Here is a 14,404-nt window from a genome sequence, read left to right as displayed (position 1 = left end):
CACTACCCATATGACATTCTACCTATGCAACGCTAAAGGCAATCCCGATACAAAGTCCATCGAGATATGCTCCCACTTCCACGTAGGGATGTCCGGTAGTTGAAGTGGTCCCACTGGCCTTTGGTGTTCTGCCTTCACATGCTGACATGTTAAGCACTGACCCAAAAATTTAGCAATTTCCCTATTCGTGTTACTCCACCAGAACGATTCTCACTAGTCTCTATACATCTTTGTGCTACCTAGGTGAACAGTATAGAGAGAACGGTGAGCTTCCCCTAGAATTGTCCTCTTTATCTCTGCATCATCTGACACACATAATCGAGTGTGAAATCTGAGAACTCCATCCTCAGCAACATTAAAGTCTGTGTGCTGCTCATCCTGTATCTTCTCTACAATCTCCATTAACTCTACATCTTTCAACTGAGTTATTCTGATTCTCTCTTGTAAAGTCGGTTGAACCACCAGATTAGAAATATATGTCTGATGATTCCTTTTTACCAATTCTACACCCAACCTCTCCAGGTCCATCCTGATCTGGTGTGAAACCATAACTGCTGAGGCTAACGTACCCCTAGATTTCCACCTCAATGCATCGACTACCACGTTTGCCTTTCCTAGGTGATAGCTAATGGTGTAGTCATAATCCTTTATCAACTCAAGCCATCTGCGTTGTCTTATATTCAACTCCTTTTGGGTGAAGAAGTAGTTGAGACTCTTATGGTCGGTAAAGATCTCGCACCTTACACCATAAAGGTAGTGTCGCCAAATCTTCAATGCAAAAAAAATTGCTGCTAGCTCCAAGTTGTGCGTAGGATAGTTCTTTTCATACTCTTTCAACTGGAGAGACGCATACGCAATGACTTTCCCCTACTGCATTAGAACACCACCAAGTCTCTTCTGTGATGCATTACTGTAAATTACAAATCCACCCTCACTTGATGGAAGGGTCAACACTAGGGCAGTGACAAGACACTGCTTCAACTCCTGGAAGCTCTGCTCACATTCATCGATCCAGTCAAACTTCACATTCTTCCTCGTGAGTCGTGTCAAAGACCCTGATAACCTGGAGAACCCCTCGACAAACCGACAGTAGTATCCGATAAGACCTAGGAAACTTCTGACTTCCTGCACATTCTTCGGCCTTGCCCAATCAACCATAGCCTCTACTTTGCTTGGATCCACTAAAATCCCTTCCTTGGATACCACATGACCCAAAAATGAAACCTGCTCTAGCCAGAATTCACATTTCTTAAGTTTAGCAAATAACTTCTTTTCCCTGAGCACCTGAAGTACTAGTTTCATAGGAGCTTCATGCTCCTCAGGGCTCCTTGAATAGACCAAAATATCATCTATGAACACAATAACAAACTAGTCTAAGTACTCGTGGAATACCCTATTCATCAGATCCATAAATACTGCTGGAGCATTCGTCAACCCGAACGACATAACTAGGAACTCGTAATGGCCGTACCGAGTCCGAAAAGTAATCTTTGATACATCATTTGATTTAACCTTCACCTGATGATATCTAGATCGTAGATCGATTTTAGAGAAAATCTACGTACCCTAAAGCTGATCAAACAGTTCGTCAATTCGGGGTAATGGATACTTGTTCTTCATAGTTACCTTATTAATCTCTCAGTAGTCGATGCACATCCTCATCGACCTGTACTTCTTCTTCACAAACAACACCGGTGCACCCAGGGCTTTGATAAACCCCTTGTCTAAAAGCTCTTATAGTTGCTCCTTTAACTCCTTTGATTAAGCTAGAGTCATTCTATATGGGGCTTTGGAGATTGGTGTTGTCCCTGGAATCAGATCAATTGCAAATTTCACCTCACAATCAGGAGGCAACCTCGGTAAATCCTCTGGAAAAACAACAGAGGACTCCTTTATCATTGGGATATCTTCCAACTTGAGTTCCTCGTTTGGCGCTTCCTTCAACATCGAAAGGTAACCCTGAAATCCCCCCAAAAGTAACCTCTTTGCCTAGATAGTCGAAAGGATCCGTGGTGCCGAACACACACATGACCTCACAAATACAAACTCATGCTCCCTAGGAGGTCTGAATACCCCTCCTTCCTGTGACAGTCAATGCTCGCGTAGCTGGATGCTAGCCATTCCATGCCCTAAATAATTTCAAAACCATGCATATCAAGGACTATTAAACTAGTAGACAACACTCTCCCCTGAATATCTACTGGATAATCCCTGATCACCTTACTACATATTAACACTGACCCTTTCAGTGTGCCCACTCCTAACTCAGTCTCTAACAGTTAAACCCCTAACCCACATGGTTCAACAAATCCCTGAGAGACAAACGAGTGGGTTGCACCTAAATCAAATAATAAAACGACACTATCTGACAATATGTAAATAGGATATAACCCGACTTAGAACTTTCAACCTTAACATAATTAATACAAATATGGAATAATGGAATTGATATAATATACGAGTTCTAATTTAATAATTCATATTTCAATTCTATCATTAAACCATTTAGGTAAAAATATCCATTCTAACATTAACTTCACACACATACCCACTCATACTAATATTCCAACCTAAATTTCTTGAGTTCAAGTCCCTCAACCTAGAAACGAAACCATCAATGGATTTACCATGGTTTTCTGAAACTTGCGACTTATTTAGAAAATAACAGAAGTATGTCAATAGATTTCTAACTCCAAGCTTCCAGACCAAAGCCCATCTTAACCTACCCACTCCTATCCCTATCTTATCTCAACTTATATTCTAGTAATTATCAATCCTCAAAGTCTGCAAAATCTAGCAACCTAGGCTCTGATACCACTTGTAATGACCCCGACCCGCCACGTGGCCTGGAGTGCTACTTTAGTGATGTTAGTGTACTTGATACCTTATTCATCATATATAAAATACATATATGCAGCGAAAATAAAATACAAAATCTTCTAATTACATTACCAGAATTCTAACTATCTTTACACACAACTATATCCATTTTCACATAATTACATCCTATAAAACTAAATGAAAATAAAGTCTCCATCTACACACTACCTACATAAATTTACACCTCTAGCCCTGCTCCTCTAGCCCGCTAGACCCGATCTCTAGGATTACCTAAAAAGATAGTTTGTAAAGTAGGGGTGAGGCATAGCTCAGTAAGGGAAAGATTAAGTTAATGTCAGTGTGTGGCCAGCATGCGTTTAGTGTGCAGAAAATAACCAGTTCACTAAGTAGATAAACACATTTATGAAAACATTCTTATTTTACACTCACACACACAATTATCCGAGGATAGGAAAGATTACCCACCTATACAAGTAGCTTCCCTCTGCTCCATTACTATTACTAGGGCACTCGGTTTTCTCAACAAGCCCTCGTAATTATCTTATTAATTATTCATATTCACATAAATTAACAGATATGCATATAAGACACTCCTTATAACAAACACGCCATTTACTTCCCCATTAACATACTGTAACAATTAACATACTCTGGTACCACAACATTAACCTAAGCAGTGAGAAGCAGAATCATATAAACATAACCATAACCATTATATACAATACCAGAGTTCTGAAATGTTTTCCAATATATACAAATATAACTGTATTCCAAAAATATCCTCAACGGGTGAGGGCTATACGTGCTTGTCTATCTGGATCACCTGAAAAATGTTGCAACATTGGGATGAGCCAATGCTCAGTAAGAAGAAATATGCTATTACTAGTGTGTGGCAAATGAGCTACTATACATATATCATGAAATCTGTTTTCTTATAAACATGAATAACTGAATACAAGAGTACAGTACAAATAATAAAATACACCACCCCTTTTCCCTATTGCTTAACATAATAGTATTATGGTTATAATTCAAAGTACTTCTAATGTATATAAGTATGATCCCTGTTTCTGTAAATCCGTACGTATGTAATAGTAACTAAAACTGTTCCCTATGGCTATCTGTGTCATGACATGCCCCCTCATAACAAGGTTGTGCGGCCTGTAGGCTGGATTTACCTTGACTAGCCAACTAGGAACAAATCACTGAACTCCGTCAGCCGACCTGCCCACCTCAATCCATATCTGGATGGGGAGCCTAACCTCTTCAAGGGCTTAGGTGGTCAACCTTACCACGTATTATCTGAATAGGTGGTTGCACTCATAAAGTAACATAATATCTGTAGTAACGGTACCGTGCTCTGTAGCTACAAGTCCAACAGGGTCTGATATCATATAATATATTTCTATACATATATAACTGATTTACCATGATTCTGAAGTACTGAAATAACCATGATGTTGCATAAACTGTAACTGTAGTTCATACGTAATACTGCTGAGAATTATATATATTCATAACACTGAAACTGCATATTCATAATACTGAGATTCGTATAATCATGGTACTAAAATCCGTAAAATCATGAAACTAGCATTCGTAAAACATATACCCATACCATATTCATATTCACAAGCCACACCATACATAAATACATAATTTTTGTAATTAAATAAGTTGTATAGTATTTTAAGAAATACCTAGCATACCATATTTCCCTTACCTGACTACTGGAAAGCTCCTAGAGAATACAAGCCTAACACCCTCTGGTCCTCCTACAAAACACTCTAAAACCAACATATGCCAGAACATAATATCAGTATTTTTCTGCCTATATCATTTCCTATAACTGTCATGAGGCCAAAAACTGGATAAAAGACCTTACCCTGAATTTGGGATGAAATCTAACTTCATTTCTCTGATGATCCACTCCGGCAGACTTGTGGAGAACTCCGCCAGGAGCGTCGTGGTAACCTCGGATCGTCGATTCAGCAACTGGTGGGGCTGGAATGGAAGAGAGAAGGGAGAGAGTGGCGTAGAGAGAGAGAGACGCGGTGAAAAATGAGAAATATCCCGGTTTTCCTCTATTTATACTGCCAGATTCGTCGACGAGACACATCACCTCGTCGACGAATCCTTCATTAAATTCGTCGACGAAGTCCTGTATTCGTCAATGAAATTCAGGCTACCTCGGAACCCCTCTCGGTACTTTCTCGTCAACAAAACCCTATGTTCGTCGACGAAATTCTTAAACCTTCATCAACGAAACCCTGTGTTCATCGACGAAGCTTGACAATTTTCTTAAAATTATTTTATTCTCCAAAATGCAATGTCATCGACGAAATCCACGGCCTTCTTCTATTTTTGTATCTATTTTCTCTCCCTCTTTATTATTAAAATGCTATTATTCTTTGGGTCACTACACGATTACCCTGTTTATAGGGTAAGTTTGTACAGAGTGTTGTATTTTGGGGTAGATGGTATCGGAGAGAGATGTAAAATATAACTATAGTCTAGAAATACTGAATTCTAGTATTGTATGTGTATATATGGTTGTATGTTTTATGTTTTTCCGCTGCATAGGTATGTTTATTGTAAACAGGAATACCCAGTGCCTTCTGAGGCCTGAGATTTAATAGCAGGGGGAATCAGAGTAGGTCATATGTGTTTAAAAAAAATTATTTAATTTTTGAGGTTGTTACAGTGGTGGTATTCGATCGTTAACGTGACTGAAGATTTAAGGAAAAATTGAGGAGAGAGTGAAAGGTTATCTTACCTCAAGAGTAGTGCCTACGATGCTCCTACGACAAATACACTTTAGTTAAAATGTCGGTGGCAGAGAATGAAACCTAGAGATATCTTCCATTTTTTGATCGGCGCCTGTTTAACCGAGAAAATTGAGGAGAGAGAGAAGGAGGGACGGAGGAGAGACTGGCGAGAGCAGGAGAGAGAGAGAGAGAGAGAGAGAGAGAGAGAGAGAGAGAGAGAGAGAGAGAGAGAGAGAGAGAGAGAGAATTGATGGCCAGTTGGGGGCGCCTCTTTGATTTCTCAATTCAATTCCTTCCTGAAGAATGTATATGTATATTTATTAAATTAACATTATATATATATATATATATATATATATATATATATATATACACATCTTTATTCCAATTAGTTTTCTTTCATTAGAATATATTCATTTTATTTGTTTAATTAAATAATAATTAATATATTATTATTATTATTATTATTATTATTATTATTATTATTATTATTATTATTATTATTATTTCTTGGGTTACCACACATATGCTTATAATCTTAAGGCTGATTGGATTCATCAATAAAGGTTCTTCCGTTAGGTTCTCACTGTGCATGTAGGGGCTACATTGGCTGAACCACATAAATACGTGTTTTTTTTTTTTTAATTCTTTCAAACAATTAATTTCTTTTCTTTGTTTATTCAACTCTACAAGATTTACTTCAATTTGACATAAGTTCTAATTTTACATAACAGATATGAGTTTCTAACAAGATTAATATGGAATTAATAAATAAACAATGACTATTCTCCAATGAAAAAATTACTAATTTAAAATTTTACTAGAATTTTTAAAGTTAAAACATGATTGAAGCATGTTTTAGTAAAACTCTTCTGGTACTCAATATGTAATATTATATTTTTATAAATAATATTTTTAAAATTAAGATATTAATTCACCTCCCTAACATTTGGGCTTAAAATTTTATTACCGTTTAAATTCAAAACTCGTCATTGTATTAAAAAAATTAATCATCAAATTAACAATCTAATTCAGCTACTACTGCATAAACTAAATCATCAAATTAAAACCTTAAACTTATTTATGTTCCTTCCTTTTATTTACATTTTTCTTTTAAATAAAATAAAATTTTGAGTCAAAACTTTAATGCTCCAAATTTAAGTTTGAATTAAGCAATCAAAGACAGCACTAATCATTAACTTTTGAGGCCAATTTCATTTGCACCCCCGCGAAGGACACCGCAGTCATAATACGAATTTCTAAGGGTGTTTCCGTCATTTCACAAAGCTTAACAAATAACGGCCACACTACAAAAAGGCCACAAGAAGAAGCTTCAGTTCTCATCAATGGCAGACTTCCAAAACCCCGCTGTGATGCCCAACCTCATCACCTCCATGTCTTCTCTACTTCAGAGAGTCGCCGATTCGAACGATCTCAACCGTCAGCTTTTTCCTCAGAAGATCTCCGTCTTCCACAGCCTCACCCGCCCCACCATTTCCATCCAGAGCTATCTCGAGAGGATTTTCAAGTACGCCAATTGCAGCCCCTCTTGTTTCCTCGTCGCCTACGTTTACCTCGATCGGTTCTCTCGCCACCACCCCTCGCTTCCCATCAATTCCTTGAATGTTCATCGATTGCTCATCACCAGCGTCATGGTTGCGGCAAAATTCTTGGATGATATGTGAGTTTTTGGGTCTTTTTTTCAAGAAAAAAAATGAGATTTAAGTTTGTTTCTCGAACGAAGATTAATTTCTGGATTTGATGAAGGATTCCGGAGAATGAAAAATTTTGGAACTCTCGGATCTTAAATATTATGGAATTTGAAATTCCTTATAAAAAAATTTTGATTTTCTTGGATCTAAAATATTCTACAATTTGAAATTTCCCTTATAACTTTTAAGTCCGTAACGTCTGGTTTATTAGTGTATGCACAAGAAATTGGGATTTCAAAATTTATTCTCTGATTTCCTTCTATTGCTAAAATTTAGTCCCTCTATGAGTTTGTTTCTCCCGGAAATACAAAATTCCTGTAACCCTGAAACCCTATTGACAAATTTCGATTTCCATTTTCAAAAATTTTCAGGGTCCATTAAAAACCCATTTGATTTGAACTTTTCTTTTTCAAAAAATCACGTTACTCATATTTTTCACTTAAAATTGAGTAGTTCCAAATAGACATGAGCATGTGCACCCTGCTTGTTTTGGCCGACAGCCACCCAAGATGAGATTGATTGATAAAAGGGCCACGTACACTGTTCAAACGCCATTAATGACATAAATAAGACCTTATATCATACCTTTGCCATTATTTTCCAATCCTCTGTCTTGTGCTGGTGGGTCGTTTGGTGATTAATCAAATCACCCTGATTCCAATTTTACCATTTGTCCTGTTTCCCCCTGCTTCACATATATATAATTAAAAATCTCACCATGCAACACTCGTTATTATATTAACGAATCCCTTCTTTATTATGTACGCTCTGAAACTTGCAGATACTACAACAATGCTCACTATGCCAAAATTGGAGGAATCAGCACGGCAGAGATGAACTTTCTTGAAGTGGATTTTCTGTATGGATTGGGTTTCCACTTGAACGTGACACCTATCTCCTATAACACCTACTGCTCCTACCTCCATGCTCACATGTTGATGCTGCAATCTCCCCTGCACTTCCCACTGCCAGAGTCTCCTCCAGGCTTTGCTGCAAGATCATCATCGTTGAAGCTCCAATACTTGTGCTTCAATGAAGATGAATCCTCCCACAAAGAGCAGCAGCTAGCTGCCTAAGTGAGATTCATGAAGCTCTCCAATTAATTGTAGTTGAAAATTGAAATTAGAGATTGTGAATCCCTCCCTCTTTTTTGTCTCTTCTTCTTTTCTTGTATGGGAAAATGTTTTGACTTGTAAGCACAGCTGGTATGTACAGATGGGGGTCTTTGCTTTACAGTCTGGCTATAAAATTTCCCTTGTGTTCATCAATTTTTGCTTAAATTAGAGATCCCCTTTTTGTTTTTCTTTTTTTCCTTGAGTTTTAAATTTGACAATTCTATTAGAGATGCTTTGTAGCAACCCAAAAAATTATGCTATATTTTTTTTCCCATATAAAATAAGTCTGCTCTGAAATCACGACTGTAGCGCCTCAAACTCAATAGGGCTCGCAGTGCTAATATTCTGTAGATAATTTAAATATACAACCAACGGAAGTAAGATATACTTTTATAATCATGCATACCAGAGTACTACCTCTCAACCTTGATATTAATATCTCCTCAAAACATATTACAACCCCGAATAATCAAAACAACTATATATAAACAAAATATTGTCCCAACACTACTCACTCTCAGCTAGCTCGCTTAGGTCCTGTCTTGAAGCTCCTAAACTCAGTTTCCTGAAGGTCCTAAAATATTTGTATATTTAATAGGGTGAGATACTTCTCAGTAAAACGGAATAAATTATTGTCAGTTTGTGGCTAATATAAGTTCTCATGAATTTAAACACTTTCTTTAATTTAATTTTTTGACAGATATTGACATTTGTACAACATAACTCACACCTATACAATTAAAAATACACATTTCTTTCAGAATATAAAACAGTTCGTTTAAATAACCCAATTTACATAAATTACATATATACGCAAAAGAAACCCCCTTTTGGACATACAACATCATCATGTATAAACTCCTACGATTGGGTTGTGCGGTCCGAAGACTTGACCTAGCCTTGGCTGGCCTACCACTAGGCTAAGTCAAACCTTATGTCTGCAAGTTCGATTTGTCTACCCAGTTTGGTCTAGACTCCCGGGGGGGGGGGGTACACAACCCTTTCGTGGCCAAATCGACTTTTCATTACCAACACTTCTATCCAGAACAGTGTGGTTGCACTATCTCAAATACTAGCTACGGTAGCGTGCTCTCATCACAATTGGTCTTCAAGGTTCTTAAACCATATAATGCAATTTAAGTAATAAAATTGTAATAAAATTTTCATTTCCGTATTTCAATATAAATGTCAAATCAAACCTGGCACTCAGCCGTCATATCAAACCCGACTCTTAGCCATCATATCAAACCCAACTCTCAGGCGTCATATCAAACCCAGCTCTTAGCCGTCATATCTGATTTCACAAATTCCACCACATTTCTAGTATTTCCATCAAATAGCTCAAATCACATTCTTACGATAATACCACAAAAATACTCAGATGCAAATATGCAGTAAAATATAATTAAATCTCATGTCACACAATTTATTCAATAATTATAATTATATAAAGTACTGGAAAACATTTCATTTTATTTCCAATATCTATTTTACCGAAAATATCGATTTAATTATCTCCACCATTTATTTAACTCAAAATATGTATTTAAAGGAAAAACGAAGATAACCAACCCTACTGTGATACCCCGTAGAAGAAAGACTTAAAAAGAATTTGATGTTACTACCCATATCAATAAGGTGCACCTTTTTTTTCGGGAGCATTTCCATAAGAACTCTACGGTAAGCGTGCTTGACTTGGAGTAGTCTTGGGATGGGTGACCTTCTAGGAAATTTTCTCAAAACGCGTGTGAGTGAGGACAAAACACATTGAAAAGGACACGTGTTAGTCTGTGGGGCCAGTCATTAGTTCGATAAGGTCCCCTTCCCTATTGTCTGGTCTAAGTGGAGGAGGAGAGACGCAGTGCTCCCTGACAGACCTACGTTGGAGCGTTACAAAATGGTATTAGACCCATTACCCAGTTGGAAGTATGATAAAATTCACATCCCCTAGGTTTGGAAATGTGGGTTCGCAATGAGGACGTTACGTTCTATAAGTGGGGGAGACTGTGATACCCCGTGGAAGAAAGACTTAAAAAGAATTTTATGTTACTACTTATATCAACAAGGTGCACCTTTCTTTTTAGGAACCTTCCCATAAGAACTCCACGATTAAGCGTGCTTGACTTGGAGCAATCTTGGGATAGGTGGCCTTTTGAAAAGTTTTCTTATGAAGCGTGTGAGTAAGGACAAAACACACTGAAAAGGATACATGTTGGTCTGTGGGGCCAGTCATTAGTCCGATAAGTCCCACCCCCTGTTGTCTGGTCCAGGTGGAGGAGGAGAGACGCAGTGCTCCCTGGCAGACCCAGGTTGGGGCGTTACACCTATTCACTTTAATTCTTTACAAACTACATGTAATGACCTGAATAATTATAATACTTAAATGATAATAAAGAGGGAGGAGGAAGTGTGTGAGTGAGGACAAAACACACTAAAAATGACACATGTTGGTATGTGGGGCCGGTCATTAATCCGATAAGGCCCACCCCCTATTGTCTGGTTTAGGTGGAGGAGGAGAGATGCAGTGCTCCCTAGCAAACCCAGGTTAGGGCGTTACACCTACTCACTTTAATTCTTTACAAAATACATGTAATGACCCGAATAATTATAATATTTAAATGATAATAGAGAGGGAGGAAATAGAAATGGGAGAGGAAAAGAAAGAGGCAGCAGGCCTTGTCGATGAAGTTACAATTGGACTCATCGACGAGGGTACGATTCGTAGACGAGAAAATACCAAGAGAGGTTTTTGGTGATTCTGAATTTCGTCGACGAGGAGAGAGTTTGTTGACGAGTTGTCTTCATGACCTCGTCAACGAGGTGACGTGGCTCATCAACGAAGTTCAGTGTATAAGTAGGGGTAAAATTCATTTTTAGCCGAAAACCTGTGCAAATCACTTCTCTCTCTCTCTCTCTCTCTCTCTCTCTCTCTCTCTCTCTCTCCTATATGCCCCTCCTACCTTCTCTCTAAGATCTCGGGCCGATTTTCTGCCGGTTCGACAATCTGAATCCATCACAACGCTCCTAGGAAAGTTCTCTGCAAGTCTGCCGAAGTGGATCATTGGTGGGACGAGTTTGGAATTCATCCCAAATTCAAGGTAAGGCTTTCTACTCAATATTTGACTTCTTGACAGTTGTAGAAAGGGTAGTACGCGTTGAAATACTTAAGTTTAGTTATGAGGAATGTTGTTCTTAGGGTGTTGATCGGGGAACCCTGCGGGTGATGAATTGTTTTCTTAGGAGGCTTTTTCAGGAATCGGGTAAGGGGATAAACTAAGCTAGTTATTTTATGAAAATATATGTATGTTATTACAACATCTGATTTGAGGAAAATAAATATATTTATATATGCTTTATGATTGGGAAATACTGCTGTAAAAGATGATATGTTTAAGTATGTATGAAACCTATTTCGTGTGGCATGAGTAGAATTTATAATGAAATACTATTTTCTGGGAATATGATAAAGATATGGATTTTTATAATGAAAAATCGGCGTACGGGGTGTACAGGCCGAGCTATGTGTATGATTTTTTGGCATACGGGCCAAGTTATGGATATGATTTTCCGGCGTACGGGCCGAGTATGGTAAAATATGAAATACCAGCGTACGGGCTAATGATTTTCATGATATACGTATATATGCAAAATGATATGATTGATTTGATAATTAATGATATGAAATATCCATGTATCACAGTTTCATTATATGTTATATGTTATCAGAATCTGGTTGGTTTGGTTTAGGCTAGCACTTGCACGGTACCGATGCTATGTGTTCATGATTCATCATGATATTTGTGTTAATGCTACTGTACGGAGTGGCGTGAGGTTGGATGGTCGATGTGGTTTTAAGAAGTGTGAGCGCCCCTGGTATACGGATCATGTCTGGCAGACCCATCGGATTTACAGATTGTACTTTTGACTTGGCAGTGGTCGACCAACCATTGTCAGGTCCCGCCTTCGGGCCACACAACCCAGTCATGTGGGGGTAATACATGACAACAGTCAACTAACCTACTAGGGTTGTTTTTGTATTATATTTATATGAGATGAATTGTTCTATGAGGATCTTGTATGTTCTGTTATGCTTTGATTATACATGTTTTTCCTAGAAATGAGATATACAGTTTTACTGGTTATGTTTATGTAAATAATTATTACTCATGTTGCCACACACTAGTATTAGTTTATTTCCCTTACTGAGAGATGTCTTACCCCGAATAACATGAAATTTTCAGGAGCTCCTGATAGAAGAGCGGGTAAAGCTCCGCTGTAATAGTTACGGCTGATCTGCCCTTTCTGAAGGGTATGTATTTTGTGATAGGGTCAGTTGGATTTTGTGGGAATGACCCTAGGACTCTTCCGGGTGGTTTATGTATGTATATACAGTGGATATAGCAACTCTGGTATTGTGATAGATTATATTGTATATGGTATTATGAGTTATTTATGATTTTATGTTTCCTGCTGCTTAGGTTTCTGTTTGTGTTTCTGTTATATCTCTGATACCCACGGGTTCAGGTTGATTATGATCTACTGAATTTATTATACAAATTTTGTATTATTTTTTAAGAAAAAGGAAAAAATGTGGAAATTAAGCAGATCGTTACAATAAATATAATAAATCAAACCAATAATTTTAACTGGTCACATCATTCAGAAAATTTATTATAATAACCTAGAAATCAAATACTTTAATTCAATCAATTCAATTTTAAAATAAAATTTATTATAATATCCCTAAACTCCCAAACACCAGTTTAATTAACTCATAATAATAATAATAATAATCCAAAATCCAATTTCCACATAATAGTCAGAAAAAATTTTATATAATTCATGTAATCTCATATGACAATTTAATCGGTTAAATTATAAAAAATCCTAACATAATAATTTATTCCTCTTACCTCATCTCAAGTGCCTACGACGCTCCTACGACAAATCCACTCTAGTTAAAATGTTGGTGTCCGAGATCGGAATCCAATAATATTTTCTATTTTTCAATCGGGGCACTTATAACCGAGAAATTGAGGAGAGAGAGAAAGATAAGAGATATGTGAGGAGAGAGATGAGATGGCACAGGAATTTTTGTGTATAGGGGGTCTCAGTGAATGAAATAAATTTTGGTTAGGAAGCCTCGGGTAACTTATAAATATATATCCATATATATATATAATACTATATTATATTAATAAATTAATAATTTATTTATTTATTTATTTTTGGAATCACTACATTCTCCCATCCTTAAAAAAAATTTCATCTTCGAAATTTGCTAATCAACATTCTTTCCATCTAAAAACCAAGCACTTACCTAAACAGTCAGACTCATCTTACTAGTGTTGGGCCTCATTAGATAGGTGTGGATACCTCTGACGTATTTCCTTCTCTAATATCTCGAATGACCAATATATCTACGGCTCAGTTTACCTTTCTTCCCAAATCTTATAACTCCTTTCATTGGCGCAATTTTTAAGAATACGTTATCTCCTACGCCAAACTCCAGCTTTTGACGACGGTATTTGCATAGCTTTTCTATTGACTCTAAGCTGCCTTGATTCTGTCTCGAATCAACTTGATTTTATTAGATGTTTTTTGAATCAATTCTAGCCCCAAAAATCTACCGTTCTCCAACCTCATCCCAATACAACAGAGATTGGCACCTGCGACCATACAATGCTTCATATGGTGTCATATCGATACTAGCTTGATAGTTATTATTGTAGGTGAATTCCACCAGTGGCAAAAGCTAGATCCAACTACCTTCGAAATCCAGTAAACAGGCCCTCAGTATATCCTCTAAGATCTGAATTGTTCACTCCGACTGTCTGTCAATTTATGGGTGAAATGCAGTATTGAAAGTAAGTTAAGATCCCAAAACTTCCTACAAACTTTTCCAGAACCGAGAGGTGAATCGTGGATCTCGATCACAAACAATGGACATAGGCACGCCATGGAGTGT

The 14,404-nt window shown here is 37.3% G+C and overlaps 2 protein-coding genes across 2 annotated transcripts in view; one reads left to right on the top strand and one right to left on the bottom strand.

Moving 5' to 3' along the window:
* LOC131165728 (ricin-like) overlaps positions 1-14,404 on the bottom strand; it is a 630,504-nt gene that overhangs the window by 214,547 nt on the left and 401,553 nt on the right. The gene's annotated exons all lie outside the window — the stretch shown is intronic.
* LOC131165726 (cyclin-U4-1-like) lies at positions 6,936-8,589 on the top strand. Its single transcript, XM_058123744.1, has 2 exons — positions 6,936-7,290; positions 8,103-8,589. Exons 1-2 carry the CDS (start codon positions 6,956-6,958, stop codon positions 8,395-8,397), a joined length of 630 nt encoding a protein of 209 aa, XP_057979727.1. The 5' UTR covers positions 6,936-6,955; the 3' UTR covers positions 8,398-8,589.

The sequence above is a fragment of the Malania oleifera genome, chromosome 10 (assembly GCF_029873635.1).
Source record: "Malania oleifera isolate guangnan ecotype guangnan chromosome 10, ASM2987363v1, whole genome shotgun sequence".
NCBI classification, from domain to species: domain Eukaryota; kingdom Viridiplantae; phylum Streptophyta; class Magnoliopsida; order Santalales; family Ximeniaceae; genus Malania; species Malania oleifera.
Note: the sequence above shows the minus strand (reverse complement) of the source record. Positions and strands in the feature narration are given on the sequence as shown.